This window comes from Porites lutea, chromosome 4, assembly GCF_958299795.1.
Source record: "Porites lutea chromosome 4, jaPorLute2.1, whole genome shotgun sequence".
Classification (NCBI taxonomy): Eukaryota; Metazoa; Cnidaria; class Anthozoa; order Scleractinia; family Poritidae; genus Porites; species Porites lutea.
The window spans coordinates 47,287,123-47,315,117 of record NC_133204.1 but is presented as its reverse complement, the minus strand read 5'-3'; the positions used below and the strand labels follow the sequence as shown (position 1 = coordinate 47,315,117).

Sequence of the window (27,995 nt, the reverse complement as noted above, 5' to 3'; positions counted from 1 at the left end):
CTGATAAACTTGAGGTCGAATACACTCTTTTCAACATTTTTTATCAATTAGAGCCGCAACATTATTTTTATTTTGTTGATCAACAAAATTAATGTTGAATTCATGTGTGTCATTGGTCTATTAAACAGGTCCTGAGCATCTTTTAAGCAAAGAAAAAAAAAAGACAATATGGGTAACAAGAGCATAGCACATTTGACTAAATATAAGAGGAAAAAATGGGCTTTTAAGCCCTAAGAATAGTTTTCATCCTCCAAATATTGGAAGCCGCTTTTTCAAAATGTAAAGAACTGTGGAAAAGAACAGTACAAGTCCAAAGAAAATAAGTAAGCGATCTGTGATTTCTCTTCTGTTGTATTTGTTTAGCAGGTTTTTGCTGGTCTGAATTATACCTGATAATCCCTTGTATTCATCTTGTGTATCTTTTATCTGCGCAGATGAGGAAGCTAGAAATCAGACATAACAAAAAATGTTACTCCACTTCCAAGCCTGAATTCCTCAAAAAAGGTTTTAAAAGCTAAAACTTTTACTCAGGAATAAGGAAAATGTTAGATAACAACTTTTCTGTCTAGGAATGTGCAGTTGACTTTCAATAGAACTCGAACCCTCGCTAACTTGAACATCACGCTAATTTGAGCCAAAATCAATTTCCCAGGATTTCCTTCATAGTTTTATGGTAATTCCAACCTCAGTTACTCAAGCCCTCGATAACTCGCTCCTTCTGCTAACTCAAAGTAATTTTTGTTTCCCTTCAGATTATTTTTATATAATTTTACCCTTGATAACTTTTAAGTGCATGACAAGTCAAAAAAAAATGTTCTGCACTCTGAAACAGTGAATTTCCTTCAGAAAAACCATGTGTTCTTTGTTTTTACTTTCCGTCACGTAAGTTCAAATACTGCAGTGTTCAGCCCTGTATATCAAATCAAATTTTGTTGTTAATTTTTAAAAATTCCTTTTTCAAAATATCAACTATATCTCTTGCTCTCTTTAATGAAACCCAGCCATGAGCCCCCTTGCAGAAATGAAAAAGGACAGGCATGCTTGCACTGATAAAGAGTGGGAAAAGGAAAAGCAAAAGAGGGGAAGGGGAGGGGGGCAACCGCCGATAGAAAAAGCCTGGCCTAGCTCAAGAAACAACGTTAACACTCGTTAAATGCTCACTAAAACTCCAAAGACTACAATACAATTTGTTTCAAAATCATGCAGAATCCTTGCCATGCAAATGTGCCAGTAACTGCAAAGGAAAGACTGGTGTTCCTTGTAGGTGTTGTTCACACCAACAGTTATTTGGCTGTCTGTATCACAATTCTTCAAGGGGTATTCTCAACTATCAGTTAACTTACATTAAGATTAGCTCATTGTAGCTATAACACAACTGGGCCCAACATTTACCAAAGAAGAATGACTTGTGTTGTATCTTACCTAATTCATGCATATCTGCTTCACTCTGCTTGACTTGACTCTCCATCATTCTTGCAATGCTCCTTAAATCTTGTGTTATATTGCTTGCAGTCTTGGCTAAATTCTCCTTGTTAAAATTTCTAAATAAAAATTAACAGATACAATACCATAAAATGATAGCAAAGAACTTGGGGGTAGACATATTTTCTCTAATAAATTATATAAAAACACTACAGATGTTTCTGTACAGTACCAATGTAATATTGTAAAGGCAATTTCAGGTGTTATGCCTGTACTGTGGGACTGTGGGTGCATTTTAGATGTCCAAGGGCAGGCAGGGAGTGCGGGGGGTGGATGCCCCAGGGTTAAGGTGATAGGGATGATCAAAAGAGGTCAAAAAACAAAACTCAAAGCAATCCCTAGGGCTTTCAAAGAAACCCCTTCAAATCTCTGGACCAAAAATTAACCCTCAAAAAATCCCACCTATATTCTATTATCACAATGCATGAAATTTTAATTAACACAACACCACCTTGGTTGTGTACTTCATCAGGCAGAACTATACAGCCAGCATACTCACACAAGCAGTGCTACACAAATCTTCAGACTGCTTTCAATATCCCCCCCAAAAAAACCTGTATAAACCAAGGCACCAAAACAGAAAAATACTTACTAAGTGTGAATTGTGTGAATGTTAACTTTTAACGTCGTCCCAGGGTACTGGGGCCTCCTATTCCAAGACTTCTTGTGATTTTTTAGTTTTTTTTGTTTTAATCCGACCGACTGACCCAATATCAGAAAATGCATTCAACGCTAAACAAAAAAAAGGGGGATGGCTTAATAGCTATTTATAGCCATTGGCCTCATCAATAATTGCCAATTATATTAGAAATCCCCTTTGTTCTTTACCAACCTTTGTCTCATATTAGAACTAGACTGTCCACCCAACAACTCTTCCTTTTCACTTTTGTCAATAATGGTCTTGGAATCTAAATTGGCTTTCCTGATTGATGTTTGTAGACTGGAGAGATTTATGAAAAAAAGACAAAAATGAATAAATAAATAAATAAATAAATAAATAAATGAGTAAGTAAGTAAAAACGAGAATAACAGAACAGTATCACTGCTCTACTTACTGCAAATCATTAAATCTAAATTCAGGTTAATATTTTTTATCCAAGGTTGATTCGCTATTTCCTTTGTCTCCTAAGCCTTAATTATTCATGAATTAGGGCTAGAACACAAAGAAAATTGAGAATCAACCTTGGTTAATTTTGACATGTAACATACATGTATCTATGCACTCAATGGAGTCATTCCTAGTTCTCTTGGTATACTACAAATACTGGTAAATGAAATTTTCTAATATGTAGAAAAAAGAATTCAATATACTTTGACAACTCCTTTCTGTGATGTTGCATAACTGCTAGAATTGCCAGGCGGTCAGATTCTTTATCTTGCTCAAAGGCCACTTGCTCTAAACACTAAAAGAAATTAATGCAGAATTTTGTGTTTGGCTTTTTGTGCTCAATCTTTAATACTTTTCTCATAAAAACACCAGTATACTAAGTCATAATAAAAATAAGAATGATTAAAATACAAATGTTGGTGATGGCAATGATACCTTTAGAAGTGGTAAAGACCTGGAGAAGTTAATCGATAAAAATCGGTATCGATTTATCAATTGATATCAATGAAACTCGGTAAATCTGATTTGATTGATATCGATTGCATCGATAAATTGGTAGAAATCGATGACACACTCATGTTGTTCATCGATTTATCTAAATTTTTACCGATTTCATCTATTTATATTGGAATATACCATAAAATTCCGAAAATAAGCCCCTCCAAAATTAATATAAGCCTCCCAAACCGGTAACGCAAAAAACCCTCCATTAAATCACCCCTCCAAAGATAAGCCCCCGGGGGCTTGTACTTGGAAAATTGCCCTCAAATACAAAGTAAAACAAAGCCAAAACGATAAATTTACTTCCAACTATAAGGCTAGCCCAATCCATTTGGAAACGCAAATTTCCCTCCGTAGATAAGCCCCTCTGAATAAAAGCCCCTCCAAAACTAAGCCCCTCAAAAAGGGCCTTTGAAAAATATAAGTCCCGGGGCTTATTTTCGGAATTTTACGGTACATCTGTTCATAAAAAAATGAAAACCGAATTCAAGCAAACAGTACTATTTATTGACAATTGAGTTGCAATAATTTTGCTGAGTAGTTATTACTCAGCAAACATGAAAATCAATCTCAGTGGATGTGTTTTCTCAGCTGTACTATCTAACTCATGCCAAAAAAAAACAATGGTGTACTTCTGTTATATTCATTAAAATCATGAAAAATAATAATATCGATTTGACACAGCAATTTAGTTTATCAATTTTCACCGATTTTCGTTATCAATCGATAAAAATCACTTGATGGATACTGATTTTTATCAATTGACTACTCCAGGTAAAGAGAATAAAAAAATACAGTTCATCAGAAAAGTCTCAGGTGAAGTCTACTTGCAAGAAACCTGGAAGTTGTCACAGGGTTCTCAATAGAAGCTGGCACCAGCTGATTGATTGCCACCTACTTTGTAAGTGCTAGCCGATTACTTTGCATTTTATTTGCTGCTTTTCCCTCCCTAGTTTACTGCCCATCCATTTGTCACAGCCACCAGGTTGAGCAGATGCCTACTTCAAATCCTATTAAGAACCCTGTGTCACTTTAAGGAACAATGTTGAATCCAAAGGGTCCTATCCATTAAACAAGAAAATAAGAAAATAACTAAATCCCTGGAACCTTATCATTTAGGTGGATACTTGGGGAATTATTTGGTGGGTTTTGTACCATTGGCGGGGATCGTGGAGTTCTTAGCCTATATCAGATTCAGCTGTATTTCGTAAATGCAGTCTAGACTAGGCATCAAAAATCCCTAGTCAGGGTGACTGCAAACTTAAATTTATTCTTCATGCTGCTGATCAGTTTCCCTATACCTTATTTAAGACCACAGCCATGGGTAATATTTTAATCATAACTATAACAAAATTGGTTAGCTATGAATGGTCCTGATTTCAACATTTATCATATCCATTTTGAAATCAATGGTGATCCCTGCAATCTGATTGGCCCTCAGCAGTATGATTTATTAACGAATCACACTATTTTTTGCTGTAAATTACAGCTGTTTTAAATCCTGTCATTCATGCCGGCCACCACAACTGTAGATCAAATAAATATTGGCACTGACTGCGGTTTCAAAAAGGCTGTAATAAAGTGGTAATAGAACTTCACATGGTGCAATTTTGGTCTGAAATCATACTTGTTATTTCAAATCAAACTCACGTGGCACGCTCATTCAATATTAAAATCAAGCATATGATTTTAGACCAAATTGCACTCTCCTCAGTTCATTTACCATTATTAATAAGAGACAGAGAAATAACTCACTTTGGAAAAGTGTGATAGCCTGAGACCCAAACTAGGCGCCCGCGCATTTATGGAATTATTTGGGGGGACGCGAATGCAAACAAACATGGTGGAAAGCGAAGTGGAATGTTTCAGCAGGGTTTAAACAGCTCAAAATAGCAAGATGGAAGGTGGAATTGAAAGAAAAAAAGCATGAAAATGTGAAGCTGAAAGAAGAAGATATGCCTGGTGCAATTTTACCTCAAGAAAAACCAGAAGAATGCACTGTGAAACAGCTTCAGGGATGGCTTCTTTGCCATGAAGCCAAAACAATCAGAAAGAAAACACAGCTCATACAAAGGAAAGCATGCACGGACCTGGAAGTTCCTGAAGTTATTTGTACACAAAAAACACAACAACTTGTATGTCTCGTAACATTCAAGGTGGCTGTGTTAGCCCAATCTGGGTCAAAGGCAACAGCTAAACGACAAATAATCTGTAAAACTCAACATCTTTACTGCACTCGACACTCAGTCATTCTGATTACATTCGATTGCATCATCCCACGATTCAGGGCTTGGGCCCAGTCCATTTCAGTCCTCTTTACTTAGTCCTCTACAGCTGTTCAACCTGTCCCCCCAAACAATCTCATGAATGAGCATGCACTTAGTTTGGGTCCCAGGTTATCACTCTTTAAACGTAGAAATGACAACGGCGACATCAACGAGAACAGCAAAAAAGCAATAGGTTTGGATTGGCAAAACAATGACTCTGCATGTGCCGTCACTGCACGACTACAATGTGAAAATACCTAATTTCACGTTTTGAGGAGGACGTGAACACAAGACAAAGACTTTCTTTTTCTTTTCCTGAACTTCGATACAGTCTTTTACTATTCAACTCCAGTAAAAACTGCCAACATCTGACAAATTTAACAAGGTGGAATAAGTGCGATAAAGTTGAAGCAGTGCGACCTCACTTTTTAGTGATGTTTTCGTAGCCGTCACCATCGTTGTTGCTTAAGCTCCCTATTATAAGTAGGACAGTGTATAGGACAGTATGCATCTTGAAAGTTTTTTTTTTCACTGCTCGCAAAAACTTTCAAATGTCATGTGTTTTAATTTAAAAAAAGCTTAAAATATTGCAAATTTTTCTATAGCTTTTAATTGGTAGTTGCAATTGTAGAGAACTGTCACCTCTGTCATTCATCCAACTATGAATAACAGTGGTGAAAGTTCTACGTAGCTACCAAATAATGATAACTGTAGCAAAATTCGAAATATTTTAAGTTTCTTTTTTTTTTCTTTTTTTTTTTTAACAGAGAACTTCATGTTGTCCAAATTGGTCAATAATCATACTCGATTTTGTTAATAACTCGTACAATTACAAACCTAATGGACTCCACTCAATCCTATTAACAACGCTATCCGGATCATAGACTTAAATAAACTGCCTCAAAGCGGCAGGCAGGCAACGTGGATCGCAGCGGATTCATCCAAATTTTGTATGAATGAATCGAAGAAGCAACAGTCAAGATTTATATACGTAACTTACAATTTTACAAATAAATACTCATATTGATTGTTAATACATATTAATCCTGTAATCTTCATCATCCCAGGTAACGATTTTACTAATTTATACTAGCTAACAAGGTTAAAGGTTCTGAAGAAACTTCCCAGAACTTCCACGTACCTCAACTTTTTGTCTCAGAAAATTCAGCTTTTGTTTTACCTTCAAGTTGATATCATTAAGTAAACTTAATGGCCCATAACATTGCCGTATGTCTTGTATAATGTTTTGAATCTCAAACTCAGTTTTAACCATTTCTTGAACGTGAATCTTCACTTGTACCGGAATGGCGATACCGTCCGCCATTTTGAAAATCTACGACAGCTAGACCTTATGGGAAAATGACAACTCCATACCCGTGTATAGTGCACAGGGGATGAGCAGGAGAAGTCACGTGCGAAGCGCACGTGGACTCTGGCCTGGCGTGATCTTTTTTTCCGTGTAATCTGAACCCGGACCGAACCAGAAAAACAATAACTTCGCGTTGCTGAATACCGTAAAATTCCGAAAATAAGCCCCAGGGCTTATATTTTTCAAAAGCCCTTTTTGAGGGACTTATTTTTGGAGGGGGTTATATTCGGAGGGGCCATTTAACGGAGGGTTTATTACGTTACGAGTTTGTGGGGCTTATATTTGGGAGGGGCTTATACATGGAGAGGCTTATTTTTGGAAGTTTACGGTATATGGGCACCAAAGACAAAAAACAAACCCCCAAAAAACCGACCAGAATACGCAGGCTAATCTTTGGCCTGCGGAGAGAGGCGAGGGGCCACAACTGGGTTAGTGGAAACCACAAAGGTTCATTTTTTATTTATTTTTCGATTTTTAAAACCATTTTTAAATTATTATCGACTTTTCGGGGGTGGAATTAAAATACGTCTGCGTTGCTAAATCGATATGGGTGGTCGCTTGAATCTGACTGATCTTCGGCAATTCTCGGGTTTACTCGGTTGATTTACCAAAATTGTCGACCAATATTCGGCAACCATTCGGCGACCGCCAATTTTGAGCCATGTGTATTGCGAGAACCAATCAGAATGACAGAACCGTTGTTCGACTGCAACGCTTTGAAGATTTAGCCCGCGACGAGAGTGAAGTGCTGCTTTAACCTAAATTTATTGCGTGGATTTTTACTCTGCCGTCTATTTGGATGGCAGCAGTAGAGTCCAAAGATGAAGCCAGTTCGTCGGAACTTTCGGAGAGTCCCCACGCGAAGGATTCGAAAGTTTCAACAAGTCCGAACCAGAGTAACAACTCAGCTTCATGGCTCGTCGGAGATGTAGTGTGGTCGAAAATCCCAGGCCATCCTTGGTGGCCTTCGATGGTTTCTTACGACCCAAACACTGCGGTGTCCTTCAAGTATAAGGGAAGAGCTAGATTTTATCATGTGCAGTTTTTTGGACAGGATCCTGTGAGAGGCTGGGTCGCTGAAAGATCGATTTTAAAATTTGAAGGTGAGGGCCATTCTTGCGTGCACTACGGACTAAAGGAGAAAGTGATAAGCTCATGTTGGGCGAATACTCGGGTATTAAATCTCGCAAGTTTTATCTATAATTGCGGGATTAACTTTAACACACTGTCCTGCTAGGTGTCGTAATTAAAGGCACAATTTCTTTCTGTAGCATGAGGAATCGGCGGCGATGTAATCACTTGCGCGTTGTGTGTTCAAAAATACATTTTGTCCCGCCATGTTTATCTAAATTTCATTCAAAACAAGTAAGTCGCCAACCGACAACGAAAACGATTGGAAAATATCGCCAAAATGTGTCCAATTTCATTTGAATTTCACTTATCGCGTATTGAATAGCATTATGAAGTTCTCAGGCCGCAGATCCCTGTTTTTGGATCGTAACTTGGTTATGTAAATATGTTGGGTGTACTTGAGTCTTTTCAATATGTTTTGGCGCTTCGCCATGCTAAGATTCACCAGTCTTCAGGCGCATGATCATCAAAAACAGGACAGCTGCTTGGGAAGGAAAAGTCCGAATGTTACCAATGTGCCCTTATGCACGCCGATGATAGGATTTTTTTCGTGAATCTCTTCATTCGACTTAATTTTGTTTTGCTTGAAAGGTGTTTTTTTTCCAAAAAGCAGCACATTTGTCAAAATTATCATTATTATTCATTCTGGCAGAAAGACACTTTATGTCATGAATATTTGTGTCAGGATTCAGCTGCCTAAGTTGCATTGAATTAAGCTCAGTTTTGGCTTTCTGTCTATATGTTACATTTTTATTAAATTTATCAGGTAATATAACTTTGACTGATTTTGTTTTAAAAAGTTTTTACAATCTCACAATTTATTATGCCAGCATGTGAAAATCATAGCACATTATTTCTTGGTATCTTTCCCAATTCTTATTTTATTTTTTACTGCCCGGCTATTCCCAAGATTGAAATTGATCATCCTGGACAGAAAATTAAATAGTCTTTCTTTTATGATCCAATTGTCAATATTTGACTTAAAACCTTTTGCAAGCATCATAAGTAATATTGTTAAAAGTCTGATGTGGATATGCACTACTTTGCTTGATCTCCCAGACAAACCTCTAGATTTCCATTAATTTTTAATTTGCTACTTGTATTGTAGGTTTTGAATTAAAAACAAAAACATTGCTGCTCCTGTGCTTTCATGTTACCAGTATCTTTTGTTCAATTCAGTGTTGAATTTCAGCATTTATGCCCTAGAAATGTGATGTAAATAAATTATTGTCTACCGTACCTCGTTTTGTGACTGGCGAGTAAATTGTGGTGAAAAGGGCTTGATATTTATAATTTTATCCAGCACAACAAATGACCTTTTCTATTAACATTTAAAACAGCTATATTTAAAAAGAGTATGATAAAAATAATCCAAATAATAGTTTTGCAACATTCTTTAGATCAAAAAGTAGATTTCAGTAGCAGATTACTCTTTGTTAATGAAAGAGAAGTCTTCAAGATTTGTTACAAAATTCTAACAGTTTTATTGTTTTGTTTGCATGCCTATTTATCGGTTTATTAATACAGTGAATTTTTTAGAAATCTGTCGGTAATACATTGGAAAGGATTGCTCAACTTATTCTGTAGCAATAGCAGCAGTCTTAGTGATATATGAAACCAGCCTTCAAAGAAAATGTTTTGCAGGTTATCCTGTAGTGGATTATTGATTTAACATGGCTTTCTGGTTTAGCTTCAAGTGCTACCTAAGAAAATTTTTTGGGAGCCCTTTTTGCCACATTTCGAGGAGCTCAGTTAAAAAAAACTCAGTGACTTTATTAAATATGTCAAAGTTCTAGCACACAACAACTGGTGCACTAATTGGTTGATTGATATGGTCCACAATATGGGCGAAATGGACTACAAGAAACGTTGTTTTATTTTAAAGTAGTCACCATTAAAGAATCAAAGACAGTAGTTTTTTCTGATCGAGAGTGTTATAAATGTACATTATTTTTCTTTAAGTAATCTCAAATTTCAAGACTTTTTCCAGTTAGCATCAAAACGAGCACGAAGTAATCTTAATTACAAGTTGAAGATTCAAGCATCTAGTTGTAATTGTTACAAATATTCATTTTTTTGTGAGAATTGTAAGAGAATGGAACAATTTACCTGAGTGGGTTGTCAAGGCGGGAAATCTTGCATGTTTTAGGCGTTCTTTACGATCATTTTTAAATGTCTCATAATATTTTCATTAACTTCATTGCATTTCAAGAACAGAACCCTGTATCTAAAACTTAGTTTAATTAGTTCCCCAGAATGACCCCATTGATAGTGTCTGTATCTTTAGGTTGACAGTCTCGACCAGATCCTCGAAACCTGATTCACTCTTCTCGAAACCCTTGGTCTCCCTTTTGACCCATCACACAACACTAAGGAGCGTTGCGTGACGAGACAAAACAATCAAGACTTGAATGAATCAAGTTTTGAAACGCAAGTTTCAAGAAACCAGCATTTTTTATGTTCACGATTTGAAGGGATTTCGAGAAATGATTTATTTTGAGAGAAACGTTACAATATTTGCATGTACAGTGAACGCACTGACCAACAGCATTTGCGTGTACAATTTAAGTGAAGTTAATAAGTTTTTAGGTGATAAAAAAGGACCAACGAAAGGTTTTTTGTCTTGAAGTTTGGAAAATTGACTCAGTATTTTTGTATCAAGTCTATCCTTTGAACTATCGAAACTGTTTTTATTTGTAAAGGTTTGTATTTACATGCGCTAACCTCGACAGGGTAAATTAAAAAGAGATTGAAATATGATCTTGAATAGCCACCCGAATCATTTCAAAAACTGGAATGTTTTTGTGAGCCTTTCAAAAGTTACCACAAAATGTACAGCAAAAAATAGGGAGCCACAGATAACGCTGAATATAAATGATAAAAGAAACCACCGAGTGTAGTGTTCTTGTTCATAGCAAGATAGCAGATGCTACAAACTTGGAATTTTACGCTTGTCACGTGTAATTTGAAACCTCTTGCTTTTCCACAGATCGCGACTTTTAATCAGTTTTTACTTCATTATAGCAACCTAACATTTCTAACGCTGATGGAAAAGTCATGTTTTCAATATCAAAGGTTTCTCAAAGACTATTGAATTCGTTCGACGCCATTTTTGACAAGAAATTGCAACTGCAGTGCAGCAGAAGTTCAAGAGAAGTGCTTGTTTGTTTACCTTTTATCAGGGGAATATTCTTTCGCCTATGGCCAATGACCAAACGTTTTCCATTTGCGTTTCAAAAGTGTAGAATGAGCAGGGAATTTTGTTGTCTGTTTAACGGAAGTTAGCCTGACAATCATAAGTTTTGGGCGCCTGTTCAGGCTCCCTGTTGAAAATTTTGGTCGCCAGAGGGTAAATTGTAGGTGCCTCTGGTGCCCGCACGTTATGGAGCAGCCTTGTAGCTTACTTGTAGAGAACTGCAGTTTCCTAGTGTGATAAAACTAAAATTAAACCAATAAGTATTTTAAAAATGAAGTGCTGGTCAAGCCTTTTCATTCAAATGAATGGTCAGGTTTAAGGATTTTTTCCATAGACTCAAAAGCGACATGTACAGGGCTGTGCTGTAACAGAGCCCGGTGGCTCCTGGCACCTTACTTTTGCTTTTGGGTGACTAGGAAATCTTAGTTTTTCAATAGAAATCATATGCTGTGCACCCTGGATTTCATGGGTTCAGACTATTGGGCTGCCTTCAATGTTTCGTAGAGCACAACCTTGCATGTAGATTTGCTATTCCTCTTTCCATAGCCCTTTTCCAGGCTCCCAGATAGTGAGGTCCATGAGAGTGAGAAAGCGCAAACATGAAAATAAAACAGGAGGAAACCAGGGATAGGAAAGGTCATCGCCCCCTTTTCCCAAATCACATGCTCATATTTGTAGGTGCCTTTCACTTACATGACATCCCTACTTTCTGAGATGAACAGATTAATCTCTGTGTTACTGTTGACTGTAGGAATAAGTAGTGAGTTTTGTTAAATTGTGTCTTACTTTATTTACACCACAGGTCGAGAAAACTTCGAGAGCTCTCAAGGCAAACAGCTCAAAATTGCACAGAAGCGTGTGGCACAGTGGGAAGCTGCAGTCAAAGTAGCTGAAAAAGCAAAACCAATGAACAGACATGAACGGCAACTATGTTATACATTCAAGTACTATGACAAGAATGAGGCAAAACGAACAGAACCTTTGAAATTGAAGAAGTTGAATGGTTTGAGTGTTATGTCCGTAGCTCAACAAATGAATGGGGTAGCTGAAAATCATGAAACTAAAACAAGTGGTGTCGGCAATGTTGAAAGTGTGGTTTCGGAAGTCAAGGCTGTTAATGGAGTTGGGGTTGCCAACAGCAGTGTGAAAACTGACCAGCGGAAAACTACTAATGAGAAGACACAGAGGAAAAGGAAACTAAGTTCTATAGCAGGGACTTCGAAGTTGTTTCCGAATCATGTAGAAGCTTCTAAGGCTTCAGAACCTCCCAAGAAAAGGAAAAAACAAACTGCCAAAAAGCAAAGCAGTGAGATTGACCCTGTTGAATCAACTGTGGAGGTTACCAGTGACAGATTTGACATACCAATCAACCTAAACATGGGAAACAAAATGGATTTTAATTCAGACTTGCATGGCAAGTGTAATGGCGTATGTAGTAGTAAAGCTAGTTCAACTCCTCCTAGATTAAATGGTGATATTTGTGCTTATGGAGCAAACATGGAAGTTTCACCCAATACTGCTTTGAAGTTAAAGATCAGAAAAATCACACCAGAGCAAACCCAAAAAGAAGGAAAGCGAAAGAGAGGACGGCCTCGTAAGCCGCATTTTGTTATTGTCAGTGAGAGTGAGAGCAGTATGGAAGTTGAAAGTTTGTCTGAATCACCAGACAAAGTTCAAAGTAAGCAGAGTTCTTCTAGTGGCAAGGACTCCATGCTAGACTCTGATGAGTTAAGAAATGGTGAATCGATATTGACGAAGAAACGCATCCGTAAACCCTCCAGCAAAGTATTGAGTGCACAAGAAGTGGCAATATTGATGAAAAAAGATTCAACAGCTGTGAAGGAGAAGAAGAAAGCTAGTTGCAATAGCAAAAACGTAAAAGATGAGGGTGATGTCGAGGCAAAAACTAAAAAGGTGAAAAAGGCAGAAACTGTTGAGGTTAAAAGTAAAAAAGAAGCACAAATGGAAGTTGTTGATCCAAAAAACCACAAGGTGGAAAAAATGGAAAATGTTGAGCCAAAATGTAAAAAGATAAAAGTTGAGGAGAGAAGCAGTGAACCTTCTGAACTGAGTAGTACTATTGAAATTGAAGGAAGTGTGACTTCCTCAAGTGATGATACAGGCAGTATAAAGAATGGTACAGTGGCCAAAAAGGAAAAAGATGCTGTTTGTGTTGTTTGTGAGCAGCAAGAAAACCTAACTCACTGTGAGGGAATCTGTGGAAATGCTTTTCATTTGGATTGCATCGGGCTTTCTGTTGTTCCTAAAGGGAAGTTTATCTGTGATGAATGTGTAACTGGCAATCACTGTTGCTTTGTCTGTCGACAGACTGGGAATGTTAAGCAATGCTGTCAACCACTTTGTACTAAATTTTATCATGACGAATGTTTGAGAATTTTTAAGACTGCTAAATTTGATGGCGATCGCTTTTTCTGCCCACTTCATTTCTGTGGTACATGTGTGTCTAACAAGTCTGCTGTCACTAGAAAACGAATGATCCGTTGTGTACGTTGCCCAACAGCCTATCACGTCTCAGGTTGCCTTGTCGCGGGATGTATTCCTGTAAGTTCGCAGCTGATGGTATGTGCAAAGCACTTTTTACGTGAGAAAAACAAGGCTCACCATACTCATGTCAACGTAAACTGGTGTTTTGTGTGTTCCATTGGTGGCACACTGATTTGTTGCGAGAGCTGCCCTGCTGCATTTCATCCTGAATGCATCAGTTATGAAGGGATTCCTGAAGGACATTTCTTTTGTAAAGACTGCACTGAAGGCAAGCAGCTTCTTTATGGAGACATTGTCTGGGTTAAACTAGGAATGTACAGGTAACAATAGTGAATTATATAATGTTCAAAGAACTGTGTATGCTTTGATTGGTCAGAAGTATTCCTATGTCCATAAAGAACAGTAAACACCCGCTAATAAGAACCTACTTTTTTGTAGTGTAGCAAAATAGGTTCTTTTATTTTGGAGTACTTATTGGCAGTTTAGGCTAAGTAGGTTCTTAATTTTTAAGAAGGAGATACAGTCGAATCCCGGTAACTTGAACCCTCTATAACTCGAACCTCCCACTAACTCCAAGCAATTTACATTTCTCTTCGGATGGTTTTCTGTATAATTTTACTCTTGATAACTTGAACTCCCGATAACTTAGGCTTTTTTCTATTTCCCTTGAAGGTTCAAATTATCGGGAGTCAACTGTAATAGATTGTTGATTACCAGAAAAGTACACGAACTTTTAATTTATTCACAATTGTATTATAACCCTAACAAGACTGACTATCAAATTTATATACCGTTAAGCACAGTATGTTCTTGTTATACTTAAATTTACAACTCAAAGTGAAATTGTTTATGATAATTTAACTGTAATCCACATCAAAGAACCTGCTTGATGTTACTTGGCTAAATGTGTTCTTATATTTTGGGGTATTAAAATGCCAAATTTGTGCCAGGAGGTTCTTAATCCACAGGTTGTTATTAGCGGGTGTTTATCATATGCACTGCGTCATGGGTGGCTACAGTTATATGGACATACTATATGAATGCATCCTATGTCACAAATTCAGTAAGCTCAATTTATGGGATGTTTTATGAAAGAAATAAAAAGACGATAATTTTATTCCACCTGCATTGTTGAGGTACAGTGTATGAGCTCTTGGAATTGTTAAAAGAAGTACGAGAAGCACTTTGTATTTTTGCTTGACAGTTTCCATGTGCTTATATATTGAAATCGCTTGCGTAATATTATTGTCTTTTGTGACGATTAAGATAGTTCTAAATATTTAATTGCAAAGGCAATGGCTGTCTGGTTGTTTTAGCCCTGTGGTTATTCCAGACAGCCAGGACATTGTTTATGCATTAGTTGTACTTAGTTCCGTTGTAAAGTTGTGTTGCTGGTACAACAATGATTGTTGTTGCTGTAAACTTGTAAAGAGAGGAAGGAACAATTTAAAACAAAAGCTGTAAATGGTCAATTTGGGGAAGATTAAGAAAATTTTTATGAGTAGTCTGTAAAACTTTTCTTCTGGTTAGCTTTTGAAAGTTTTTTTTGTTTGTAAATTTGAGTGATAACTTTCTGGGGACTTAAACCATCTTACTTGATTTGGCTTGTCCAAGTTCAGCACAAATGCCCCTTAAAGTATATAAGAAAAATACTTGCAATTACTGTATTAACTTGACATGCTGCCCTCGTTTTAACGCTGCAGATTGAAGCAAACTTATCAATGAGCACCACCCTAAAATAAACAGAGTGTGGGGTTTGTTTGATGATAATAAGAAAAATGTAGGTAAAACAACATCCAGACAATTAAGAGTCTATCTAATATGTAAAGCAAGATATTAGAACTTTAAACAACCTCCTGTTTTACCTAACATTTGCAAATGATTGATCATAATTATTGTCAGTGGTTTAATAAATGTGATTTCAAAATAATGTGTCATGATGCATCAAAAATTCTAAAAATTTATTAACTCCCCAGTTTTCAATCAAAGAAATATGACAACTACTGTTAACTTCTATACTGTCTAATTCTGTGGCTATTTTCGTAAGTTCATTAAGAGTTGTTTTATGCATATCTGTAGATGGTGGCCAGCACAGATCTGTAATCCACGCGATGTCCCAACAAACATTCAAAACATGCGTCATCAGCCTGGCGAGTTTCCTGTTCAGTTTCTTGGGTCACATGATTATTACTGGATTCACAGAGGTCGCGTATTTAGTTATCAGGAAGGTGACAAAGGATCAACAGACTCTGGTACCAACAAGAATCTGGCCAAAATTTTCAAAAGGGGTGAGTGTACTAGTGAAAAAATAATTTTTTTTGGTTGTACAACTGTACAAGACTTGACAATCACATAGCACCATACCCTTGGCACGTAATACTTGTGTGTTGTTCTCAGGCATTTGAATTCGACAACCACAAGTCAGGTTAGGACTCACAAATTAATTTTCATAAAAATACTGTAGTTGCCATCAAGAACAAAAGCCCATTTAATCGGAATATATTCATAGTTCATTTGGAATGTGTGTTAAAAGTAAGAAATTAGTTGAAGGCTAAAAGTGGCGTAAATTACAGAAGTAAAAGAATTAGAGATATTTTTCTGGGAAGGAAGCAGGAAGCTCAAATTGAAACTATAGGGGCTTATTACTTACTTATCATGCCCTTTTTCAGCACTTGTTGAAGCGAAGGAGAAGTACAGCGAGTGGAGAATAGAACAAGAAAACAAAGCAGAGCAAGATCTTCAAAAGATGTCCAAAAAACCAGCCCCATATAAACACATCAGGGTTAGTTTAAGTTATGTTATTTTCCATGTTGCAATGCGACTACTATAACCAGGGCCACCTAGACAAAGTTGACCAATCAGATTACAGGAAAAGGACAATACATTCCGAGAAAGTTAGTTGTCAATCATAATTACCATGAAACAAAACAAACTAGTTACATGGATTAAAACCAACCAAACACAATCTACAGAGGTGACCTTTTGAATCTGCTGAAGAAAGAGGCAAAAAATGTAAATGTTTATCATATTTTCAACTGTGGCAATGATAGCGAAGAAATTGCTGGCAGATGACCAAATATTATAAGAGCTAATTGTGCCTCTTTGTGTTTACATGTGTATGTAAGTTTCAAATAGAAAAACATTGTCTCAGTCTGGTGAAACAGTTTGCTCTCTTGAAAAACGTTTGCTATCAATATTTAAACTTTGTGCTTCGAGTAACTTATTGTTTTCTTACAAGCTGCTGATTGGCCCACAACCACCTTTCTTGGACTGTATCATTATTTTCCCGTAATCCAGTTGTTCAACTTTGTCTAAGTAGCCCCAGTTACAATGGTCACACTGTAAGTTTAAAACCTTAACGTCTGCCTTATGACTTCAGGAAAGTGCCACCTTTTCAGGCTAGGTTGGAAACCTGTAGGTTTCTACATGCAGGGTTTAACTGCGCCTTTGAAAATCAAACCGGGAGTACTCTAATTCAATCAGGTAGTATTGTAAACTCCGACTGAGTAAATCTTAACTTTTGCCACTCCACGTCTAACATTTAGATTTCATGGAGCTTTCTGTTTCATGTGGTAAAATGTCCCTGAGGATTGGTAATAATAAATCAACCTGAAAAAAGGACAGGAAATTGCATTTCATTAATAAACTCTGAACCCCGATTTAACACCAGCTTGAAAAAATTTCAGGTCGTAACTGTGGACTTTTAGATAAAATAATGCTGGGAGCATTTAATCAAGTAATGTTTTGAATCAAATGTTAACAGGACAAAACAAGCAAGGTTAGCAACATTTGCTTTAAGTATGGTAGACAATTTACTGCACAGTATAAATTCAACACAATCAAAATAATGATAGCTGAAATTCATCATCAGCACACCATACAGATCAAATTTCTTGGCTATTTTTGACTCCTTCATCAGTCACTGAAAAAACTGGTCATTGTCAAGAGGTTATTTTGCGGGTTGGGGACACGCTTTAGTGGCCTTTACTGTTGTAGTGAGGTTTAAACAAGAGACAATGTAAGGGCTGTCTGCCGGGACTAAAAAAATGGCCGTTGTAGAGAGGTATCTGTTTGTGGAGGTTCGACTGTATTAATTTTCCCCTCCTGCGAACCATTACCTGCAGTTCCCATTGCAGAGTTTATGCAACCTCAGGAGGAAGAGCGAACGTTAGGAAATGTGTTGTAGAGGGCTTCAAGTAAATACCACATCCTTTCATTCAATTCATTCTTTTGTTTACTTTCAGTCGTTCGACGTACATACATATGCAAACAACAAAATCATTCATTCATTGCTGCACACACATTCTCCTTGCCTTGAAGCTTTCAACATGTTTCCACAATTTAAAAAATAAAATGTAAAATATTATTTTAGATTAGCTGAGATGCTAACTAGATTCATCTTTTATTATCCATGACCAATTTATAGTTTTAAATTATTTATATTTTTTAATGTAGTGGTTGATTGGGCTGAGATGCTCTTCGGAAGTACATATTAATATGTATAGGTTTCAAGGCTGTGCTCTAGCAGAGCCCGGAGGCCCATGGTGCCTAACTTTTGTTCTTGGGCAACGAGAAAATCTTTGCTTTTGCATAGAAATCATATGCTGGGCACACTGGATTTCACAAGTTCAGAGCCCTTTAATTTTTCTTAGAGCACAGCCTTGGGTTTTATCTTAGTAATTAATAAACTTGTTGCTGACTGATGTCTTGCCTCTGAAAATTAGTAGAGAGTTTTAGCAACAACAACGGCGACAGCTACGAAAACATGACTCAAAAAGTGAATTCACACTGCTTCAAATTTATCGCACTTACTCCGCCTCGTTTACTTCGTCAAATGTTGGCAATTGTTTCTGGAGTTGAATTCTAAAGGACTGTATCAAAGTTCAGGAAAAGAAAAAGACAGTTGTTGTCTTCTGTTCCTGTCCTTGACAAAATGTGAATTTGGGCACTTTTACATCGTAGTCTTGCAACAACAGCAAAGAAATGTACAAAAAAGTGTGATGCACGTGCAAAGTTGTGTTGCTAATCAAACCTGTTGCTTTTTTTGTGTCGCCGTCATCATTGCTTAAGCTCCCTATTTTAAGAGGCCAGACATCAGTCAGGGGGGGGGGAGAGGGTAGGGAGCAGAAAAACACTAGCAACAATCAGCAACGACACACAAACATAATGACCCAGCCTCAAGACAACGGCTGTAAAAAGACCCGTGAACCCCTGCGATGTGATTAGGGCAGCCCCGCATATTACTGATGAGGGAAACAGTTGGCCAGCACTGTCGCAACTTAAATTATATGAATTGTCCACGGTAGTCTCCATACATTTCCTTAGGTTAAAGAATTTGCTGAGAGAATTTGATAACAGAGCAAAGCATTTTCCTTTCCTCTTCATTTTATTAAGTGGTGTGTCTGTCAAAAAGAAAGTTAACTATATTGTAAATAATTTTTGTTAAGATTTGACATTATGTCAGATACAAAACACCAAGGTTATATGTTGTACTTTACACATAGGCTTTTTTGTTGCAACTTCTCTGCAGTTATGACAATTGTCATTCTTATGTTAGGTAAACAAGTGCACGACAGCCGTACGCATTCTGATTGATCCTTCAGAACTGCCTATCTGTGACTGCACCGCAGATAGTGAGAATATCTGTGCTGCGGACTCCAACTGCCTGAATCGCATGCTTCAGTTTGAGTGCAATCCTCAAACATGCCCATCAAAGGAAAACTGTAATAATCAGAGATTTCAAAAAAGGCAGTATGTGGATTGTGAAGCGTTTAGAACATTGCATCGTGGATGGGGATTAAGATGCAAACAGGGTGAGTGGTCTCTGTGATTGTAATTGTAATGATACAAACTCTTCAGTTTTCTTGTGACTGAATTGCTGGACATAGCCTCTCAAGATTTTTCTAAAACAATTAATGGCAGTTGCTTAAAGGAGCTGTGTCACAAATTTTATCAAAATTCTAACCACAGGAACTGTAAATAAAACTCTGTTAGTTCCTGATAACCTTGTTACCACAAGTCATGTTGATTTATCCGTTAATAGTGCACTGGACAAAATTGTTCTGGATTGACTTTTTACTATACAAGAATGGAACAAGAAAAGGAACCTCGATTATACTTTATCTCTTTTGAACTTTATTAACTTCCACACATGGAAAAATATTTTTATGTTGATCATGCAAGGAGGAATTGTATTAAGGCATATACAAACTTGGTAACAGAATCACATAGGCATGCAAAATCACATGATTTCTTTCACTGAAAACAAAGTGCTGTGTTAAGAATATATCGTGTTCATGTTTTGGTGGACCATATTTCTGGGCTCTTCTCCCAGGAGCTTGCCATTTTCTCACTTTTTTCGCACAACAGCTTGAAACAACTCTGTTGGATTTGCCTTGTGGCTTGTTGCGTTTGCTTCGGTGGTAGCATAACAACTTGAATCTCTGACTCTCAAAAACGGTGATGTATCAAAAAGGATACAGTACTGCATGTCAATAACTTGGTCCAAGTTGTCTTCATGGTAAGATTTATTTGGGGGTGATATTCTTAACATAACAACACTTCGTTTTCAGTGTGGTTAGTGAAAAAAATGATTTGTTTTTCATAGAAATTGTGATTTTGCCGACCTTTGTGATTTCATTATCAAGTTTGGATATGCTGTAACGCAAGTCCTCCTTACATGATAACCATGAAACTATTTTTCCATGTGTGGAATTTAATAAAGTTTAGAGGACAAAAATATCCGTAAGGTTCCTTGGCTTGTTTTATTTTTGTATAGTGAAACATCAATCCAGAATAGTTTTGTCCAGTGTACTAATAACACTCATAAACCCTCTGTTTACTTATTTCAGATGTCAAGAAAGGTCAATTTGTTATCGAGTATGTAGGAGAACTTATTGATGAAGCCACTTGCCAAGAACGTGTGCGAAAAGGTGAAGACGTGACCAACTATTACATGTTGACAATAGATAAAGATTGCATCATAGACGCAGGTCCAATGGGCAATCTCTCACGCTTTATGAACCATAGTTGTGATCCCAATTGTGAGACCCAGAAGTGGACAGTTAATGGAGAAGTCAGGGTTGGACTGTTTGCTTCACGAGACATCAAGGACGGAGAGGAACTGACTTTTGACTATCAGCTGGATTGTTTAGGTGAGTAAAGGTAACATGGGTTCCTTTTGTTGAAATACAGCGAGACCCTGTTAATACAACCACAGTTGGGCTGCTCATACAGTGAGAAAAAAAAATAATCCTGACTAGTTAACAATTTGCCAAATTTTACAGATACAGTGGAAGTTCTCTCAACAGACAGCTCTACATGTACTTATGGCCACCTTCACAAAACTGTGTTTCAGCTCTTGTACAAATTCTCTATTTTTACATTCCCATAAGTGGCCATGGACACTTTCAGGGTTTACAAGTTAGTTTTAAACTCCTGTTACCCTGGGTACCAGAGGTCTTTTTCTCGCATGCGGCAGGATGCTTCAGTGTCAGCCACAGGTTGAAGTCACAAGAGGCAAAGCAACGAGAAAAAACCTCTGGTATGGAGCAATGCCATTTACTGTCCCTGTTGAACTTTGAGCTTTTTTTGGATTGCATTTGAACCAGTGAGATCGGACGTCTCCAACTCTGATCATAAGGACTGGCGCATGAAGTAATGCTGCAAATGAGTTTTCAATAAACAAACAAAAGAGTAATAATTTTGACAACTCTCAAAACTCTCAATGTAATATAATTTGCAAATTTGTAAGTTTACATTTCTAGCATGAACAACATAATTACATTTCTAGCATAAAGTCTTAAGCGTACGATTTCAGAATAAGTGCATCAGCCATATAAGCAAAAGTTACTGGAGTACTTTTGGGATACTCACTGATCCCACTTGATTAAATCGCACGCATAGTCCAGCAATATTCAGCAGGAGAGCTGTAACAACAATGCCATTCCATTCCCAGTCTACAAGACAGCCAGAACATCCTAGCTGAGACCATAAAATGGAACATGTCAGTTGTTTGCCTTGCGCTTCATTCGATCACTACTCCTCTCCATTGCCCATTGTCTTTTGCTGGTTCTTTCTGTCATTACAGTTTCGAAACTTTCAGCATCGCAAGACCAGAGTACATTGTTATCCTAATGTAAACAACACTGTTTGAAATATCTTTCATTTGGTGTCCCATTCTTGTCAACCAATCGTAGCGTCTGTTAGATTCAAAGTTCCTTAGGTGGTTCTTAGAAGGCAATCAGCTGTCGTGTCCAAAATCTGGACCAAACCGAGAGAAGAGACTTGACTGCAACCAGAAATGGCACCTAAAAAGTCTTTGATACCCAGGGCAAGCTTCCGTGAGTGAACACCTGAAATGAACTCTCATTCGCCTCTGAGTCTTGTATTTTAATAGATTAAGTTTAACAGGTCAACTGTTCGTCAAAATGAATTTATATCAGTTTCAGACATGTTATACGTTCAGTTACACTTCAAACCACCACTTGAATTTTCTGCTTAGGACTAAAAATTAATGTCACTGTCAGACCAACGGTATAGCCAAACACTGACAAATAGTTCTTGCTGCTATGAGACAGCACCCTTTTTTGCCTCCCGAGTGTGTCTGCTTATGAGAGCTGCCACTGTATCACTGAGTGCTCAATCATGGCAGTATTCATTTCATAAATGTCACTGTTTGTCAATGTGAACTTACTGACTGAATGAAAAGTCACTTTGATTGCTTTTCTTTCTTGTCAAGCGGAAAGGGATTTGATGGGTAACATGAGGACATAGTTTAAGACTTGGACTAAAAAAGGTTTTTCCTGCACTCCCAGTCAGCTGTACGGGTCACCAAATCTCCCAATCGCCTTTCTTTTGTGCCATGGTCTGGAATTTAACCCACCCCCCCCTTTTTTTGGAAACTTCATAGTACAGTTTCTGGCATCATTTTAACTTTGTACATCTCTCACCACAAACAAAGATTAGTTTTGTTATCATAATCATGAAAGCAACTGCTGTTGGCCTGTACTTCAAGTAAGACTACATGTAATGTCTGGAGCCACATTCACATAATTATTTGGGATCAAAATTGCAGGAGGGGGCAGGTGGTATAGTGAATGAGACAGTTTTCAGAGCTTATAAAATAAGGGAGATGTGTTCAGTGATGTATACTGTAAATAATTTGAGAATGATACTGTACAGTGGGATTGACCTACTTAGTCTCAAATTGTGTGAACTGCTGCAAATGACCAGTAAGCTTAGACCTGTTATTAGCAGTGGGCAACTGCCTTTTATAGCCTCCCGGCCTACTGTGGTGAAATTAATGGTCAGATGACATGATGTCTTGACTAGAGTGTATCAAATAATTGAACAACTAATGGGAGGATGATAATTATTAAGATGGAATCCATCAGCATTATTAAGGTGGAATCCATCAGCAAATTGAGTAATCTTAATGTTAAGTGGACAAAAACCTTGCACCAGAATAATTTAAATGATATCGCATTCTTTTTACATTTTTCAAGGGCTATGGATGTAATTAGTTATCTGTAATGACACCAAAGAAAATTTTTTTATGAGAGCACGAGGAAATAAAATAATGTCAAATTTCACAAAATGACACCTTACAGATGAAATTTTCAGTATTTTAGCTGTGTTTTCACAATTATTGTGAAATTTGACATTTATTTTTTCGGCCTCCCATGAGAAATAGTCTTTGGTGTTATTACAGATAACTAATTATATCGATAGCCTATGAAAAATGTAAAGAAGAATGCGATATTGTTTCGGATTTTGTCCACTGAAAATTAAAATTACTCAATTTCCTGATGGATTCCATCTTAAACTGTCAATGTCTGAATATTTTATCAGGAAACGAGAAGAAGAAATGCCACTGTGGAGCTAAAAACTGCAGCAGTTTTCTTGGAGTGAGACCCAAGAACCAGGTCCAAGAGGAAAAATCTAAAAAACCAGTAGATAAAAGAAAGAAGAAACGAATCAAGAAAACTGTTGTCAAAGAAGGTAAATGGATGTTTCTTTTGCATGTGGGGGCAGTTTTACTGAAAGTCATCAGTGAGCTTATGCAACGGGACAGCAGAAAGACTAGGACGGTGAAATGCTTGTGTATGACAAACTATTAGGGCTATTATTTGCAAGTTTTTTTGTGATCTTCACTTAACATTATTGTGTTCTGGGCCCAGTTGTTCCAACACCGGTTAGCGCTAACTCGGGGTTAAATTTTAACCCTGGTTTCTTTTTCTTTCTACCAAGAGCACTCTATCGGATAATTTTATCTATTCTTTTTAAAGTATCCAATCATCAAATTGAAGGCAAAGTGAATTAAACTGAATTTGCTTTATAAGCTCTCATATTTGAGGTCAAATTTCGCACTAACCCAAGGTTATCTTAACCCAGCTTCGAACAACCCGGCCCTGGTCTTTTACAAATAGGTCTGTCAAAAGGAAGGTAAAGTCTTGTGGAAAATTTTTTTTGAATATAATTATTCTTACACTTTTTAGAAAAGGTTTGCAGTCGTCTTTCCCCCGCTGTCCTATTGTGTAAGTTCACCAGTTTGACAATATCCTCAGAAAATGTTGAGTGCAATAATGTAATAAAAATGCGCTTTTTTAACAAAATGTGCTCAAGCTTCAATATTGAAAATGCAACATTTTTATTTTACCATAAAGTAATTTAGTATTGAATCCTTTATTCTGCTTTAAAGACCAAAAGCAATGAGTTAAGCAGCTCAAAGTTAACAATAAGCTGTGACTTTCAGTTTAAAATTATAAGTAATGGATATTTCTCGTTAAACTGTAATTGCCTAAATACGAATGCCTAACACTGTGCTGTATAAAGCTACGCTTTTCAAAGTTGCTTCTTTAGTGATAAAAGCTAAAACAAGTGTACATTACTGAAGCAAACATTTCCGTTTGGCCTCAGATCTGCCAGTGTCATCTGAACATCGCAAGCGTCCCCCTCCTCTGCCAGCTGTTCAACATGAAGTCTTTAATGAGCATGGCACCAGTTGTAACACCACTGACCAGGCAATAAAGCTCACAGGCACCTCTCCTCTCAATAGCGCATTGCCATGGACATATAGCCCTCTGCAACCAGGGTTGTCCTTAAGTAATAATGTCTAAACAAGGTGTGATATGTATGTTTTAAATTTCATTCTTTAAAGAAACTAAATAAATGAGCTAGTTGGCCAAATTAAGTGTAAATTTAATTGTAAGATATTTTATCTGACTGAAGTGCTGTTGCACATTGTTAAAAAAAAAAAACAACTTTATTCTGTACATTCAATCCTTAATAATGCAGTGGTATATAAATGATAAAATAAAACACAATAGGCGATAGATAAAGAAGAATTATTATAAATTGTGAGAGGGTGTCACATACTTAAGAACCCATGATAAAGATCACCCCGTGTCTTCCCATACCTTTCCTACCATTACCTTGTGCGCTAGCAAATATTTGAGCTATTAGTTGTTTTAAATATGTACATATTTTAAATGATTTTCGTATGGAATAGAATATTGATTTGATTTGATATAGCATTACTTATTGTAATATATTTATTCTATTTTTTCTTTATTGGCCTTGGTGTAAGCCAGTACTTAGGAATAAAGTCTCTATTATATATTCTAAGAAATCTCAATTACTCAAGACTTAAAATACAAGTTTCACCGTACTTTAATTCAATTATAATAAATCTAAGATCTGATGCACTGCTTAGCTCATTACAAGTAAAGGTAGTTCATGATAGTTAATAATGAGTTTACTCAGCCTTTTGAAGCTTTTGATAGAAGTATTCAAATTGGGTTCTGTACTGATACGGGACTCCACGCCATTAGACTGATAGTTTGATACAAAATACATGTAACTAAAAAGTTATAGGGCTTTTACCCTTATGTCAGTCACAAGAAATGCAATCTAAGTCGATTTGTATTCTCATTTTAGTCCATGAAGACGATTGCTTTATTTGTGGTGATGGTGGCGAGCTTCTGATGTGTGACAAGGGAGGCTGTTCAAAGTGCTACCACAAGGGCTGCCTCGGTGGTGATGTTAATGTCCGCGGCAAGTGGATCTGCCCTTGGCATTTCTGTGATGAATGTGGCAAATGGGCGAATGTTCTGTGTTCAGAGTGCCCAAACTCTTACTGCAGAGGTCATTCCTCTGGTCAAATTACCGACGTAGGAAATGGGATCCTGCTTTGCTCTGATCACATTTTGACAAGGACCAAAACATCACAAAATCAGCCCGTCGAAGAGGAAAAGATTAATGGAGAAGTGAGCAGTACAGATACACTTGATTAAAACATCAATCAATATCTAGAAGTTGTTTTATAATTTTTGCACATTAGACATTTAGGTTGTACAAGAAGCTTCGTCGATTGCTATTTTTTATCTTTCTACAGAATCCGGGATGATTTAAATCACTGGAAACTTAACTGTATTAGATGTTTTCTTTAGTCCATATATTTCATTTTGATCTGCCCAATGATAAGTTTCTTTCAGAACAAAGTAAGGTATTCATGGCGCTGGAAAGGGCGTTCTCCTGGAATGGCATTTGAAAGGATTGGCCACCTTCTATTTCTGAAACTGTAGTTACATATTAAAAATATGAGCTGAAAACTAGTACACATTGACCTGACCTTAACTTTTAGTTAATATGGGTTTAAATTGATAGTAAACTTCCTTTTTGAACTACTCTAGATTTTTAAGGTATGTAATGGAAAAATTCTTCTGGGGTTGTGTATGGTCATAAACTGACCATATATAGATTTTTTTTCTGGTCCTAGCAGATTTTATAGGTTTCCTGTTTTGCAACTGTGATAGTGATGCAAATCATTGTTCAACCAGTGATAAAAACTGATTCTTGAATAGTTAGCACAGAAACTACAATATTAGTATTAGTATTAGTATTTCAAAACCAGTCAAATATTCCTAGCTGCAAGCAAAGTGCAGTTAAGCCGGCAGTACTTTAGAAAGTGGTATGTGTCACTGGTCAGCATTAAACTTAAAGCAATCACGGAGTTTAAACCCCCACTTAGTTCATAACTCTTGGAGTAGCTTGTATTTCATTGGCCACACTTCAAGATTTCATTTCTTTAAAGACTCAAATAGTTAGAGCACGTAACATTATTTTAGGCACGATTACAGTAAGAATTTGTATGGGCTTAAAGCTCATTATTTCAAGGGAAGATCGCTTACGTGACGTTAAGGAAGTTTATTGTTAGCAACAATTAGGTCTAAGAATAATTGTTTTAAAAAGTCCAGAGTGTTTTAAAAATTCTTTGGCTTGTCAACAAGATCTCTTCATTTTCGTGGCATTCATCTCGTGAACATTTATTTATACACAGTTTTAATTCAAAGCATGGTAGTGTTACAAAGAAGAACAAGAGTACATTTATGCAAAACTGCTTGTTCAGAATCGGCCCCCAAAGAATTTCGGGATATACCAAAGTCAGCAATAGGGTGGTGAAGGTGGGGATATTAGTTCATTGTAGATAGATAATGAATGTTTAAGCACGGCATGATCACTATCACTTTTACAATGCAAAAATCTGTTTCCAGGAAATGTGCTTCTTGGAGACTGGAGGGAGGGACAAGAGAAATCTAATCTGGCTTGGGGTTTCCCAAGAAAGGTTTTATGATTGTGCAAGGTGACATTGAAAATGGGGTCGCGAAAATATTTCATAGGAGTATCTGGGCACCGCTTTGCAGTCACTTTAGTTGCAATCTCTCTAAACTCGTAGCAGTGTAAACGTTTTCTATTTCTTACGTAAAATTCTATTTTGACGAGATTGTAAGGAATGATTGTTATATACAGTTAGGATTATTAGTTTTACACACTTTTACTGTGCTGATATAATGATTGTTTTAAAAATTGTATCGTACATCCTCTAATAAACTTGACATTGGCTATTGTCCTTCAGTATCTGTGTGAGTTACACATGCGAACATAACCTGCGATAAAAAAAACGCCTGATCGCAGGTTAATACGAAGATGCCTTAAAAGTTACCATGTAGTCAACCCGTCGCTCGGAACACGAGCCGTAGATTCCGTTTACGAGATTAAACGGTCTTGTGTGAACATAACCTGGACAATTCAGCGTGGTTATACCTTATTTGATGGTTTCGATGGCTGATTCCACCGCCCCAAAAGAAAAAATTATTATTATTATATAAATCTAGCATTTAGCTGAGGGTACAGCCCTGCCCGCGCAAACTGGTGTATAACACTGCTGCGGTGAAAGTATACGCGCGCGTATTTAGAGTGTCCTCTTACGTCAACATGGTGTCACACGAATCATTTCTTCTGAGGACTGGCGGCATAATGACTCCGAGTCTTTCATTCAAAATATAGATTACTCCTTGACCCTTTCAGAGCTGAGCAGCTTGTTTGAAAAAAAAAAAAAAGGCAAGAATTTAGCTCAGTTCTTTTCCCGGAAAT

General features: G+C 37.0%; 2 protein-coding genes across 3 annotated transcripts; one reads left to right on the top strand and one right to left on the bottom strand.

The window, feature by feature from the left end:
- Window positions 1-45: 45 nt before the first annotated feature.
- Window positions 46-6,696, bottom strand: LOC140935966 (vesicle transport protein SEC20-like). Its single transcript, XM_073385541.1, has 5 exons — window positions 6,500-6,696; window positions 2,794-2,885; window positions 2,315-2,422; window positions 1,423-1,541; window positions 46-443 (listed from the first exon to the last, which is right to left on the bottom strand). Exons 1-5 carry the CDS (start codon window positions 6,680-6,682, stop codon window positions 244-246), a joined length of 702 nt encoding a protein of 233 aa, XP_073241642.1. The 5' UTR covers window positions 6,683-6,696; the 3' UTR covers window positions 46-243.
- Window positions 6,697-7,423: 727 nt separating this feature from the next.
- Window positions 7,424-27,464, top strand: LOC140933848 (histone-lysine N-methyltransferase NSD2-like). Of its 2 annotated transcripts, XM_073383513.1 has the most exons (9): window positions 7,424-7,830; window positions 11,857-13,879; window positions 15,639-15,847; window positions 16,229-16,341; window positions 19,117-19,372; window positions 20,411-20,713; window positions 23,412-23,561; window positions 24,480-24,684; window positions 25,500-25,639. In XM_073383513.1, exons 1-8 carry the CDS (start codon window positions 7,527-7,529, stop codon window positions 24,677-24,679), a joined length of 3,558 nt encoding a protein of 1,185 aa, XP_073239614.1. In that variant the 5' UTR covers window positions 7,424-7,526; the 3' UTR covers window positions 24,680-24,684; window positions 25,500-25,639. The 2 variants fall into 2 exon arrangements, with proteins under 2 accessions (XP_073239614.1, XP_073239613.1); XM_073383512.1 differs by lacking the exon at window positions 24,480-24,684 and having other exon boundaries at window positions 25,500-27,464.
- The last annotated feature ends 531 nt before the right edge of the window (window positions 27,465-27,995 follow it).

Bases quoted from the DNA above. Each gene is read 5' to 3' on its own strand.
- LOC140935966 (XM_073385541.1), bottom strand. From the start codon at position 6,682: ATGGCGGACGGTATCGCCATTCCGGTACAAGTGAAGATTCACGTTCAA. The intron at 2,886-6,499 runs GTACGTGGAAGT...AATTTCTTTTAG, and splicing joins TTCTGAGACAAAAAGTTGAG to TGTTTAGAGCAAGTGGCCTT. The intron at 444-1,422 runs GTAAGATACAAC...TCTGATTTCTAG, and splicing joins AGCAGATATGCATGAATTAG to CTTCCTCATCTGCGCAGATA.
- LOC140933848 (XM_073383512.1), top strand. From the start codon at position 7,527: ATGGCAGCAGTAGAGTCCAAAGATGAAGCCAGTTCGTCGGAACTTTCG. The intron at 15,848-16,228 runs GTGAGTGTACTA...GCCCTTTTTCAG, and splicing joins GGCCAAAATTTTCAAAAGGG to CACTTGTTGAAGCGAAGGAG. The intron at 23,562-25,499 runs GTAAATGGATGT...TTCTCATTTTAG, and splicing joins GAAAACTGTTGTCAAAGAAG to TCCATGAAGACGATTGCTTT.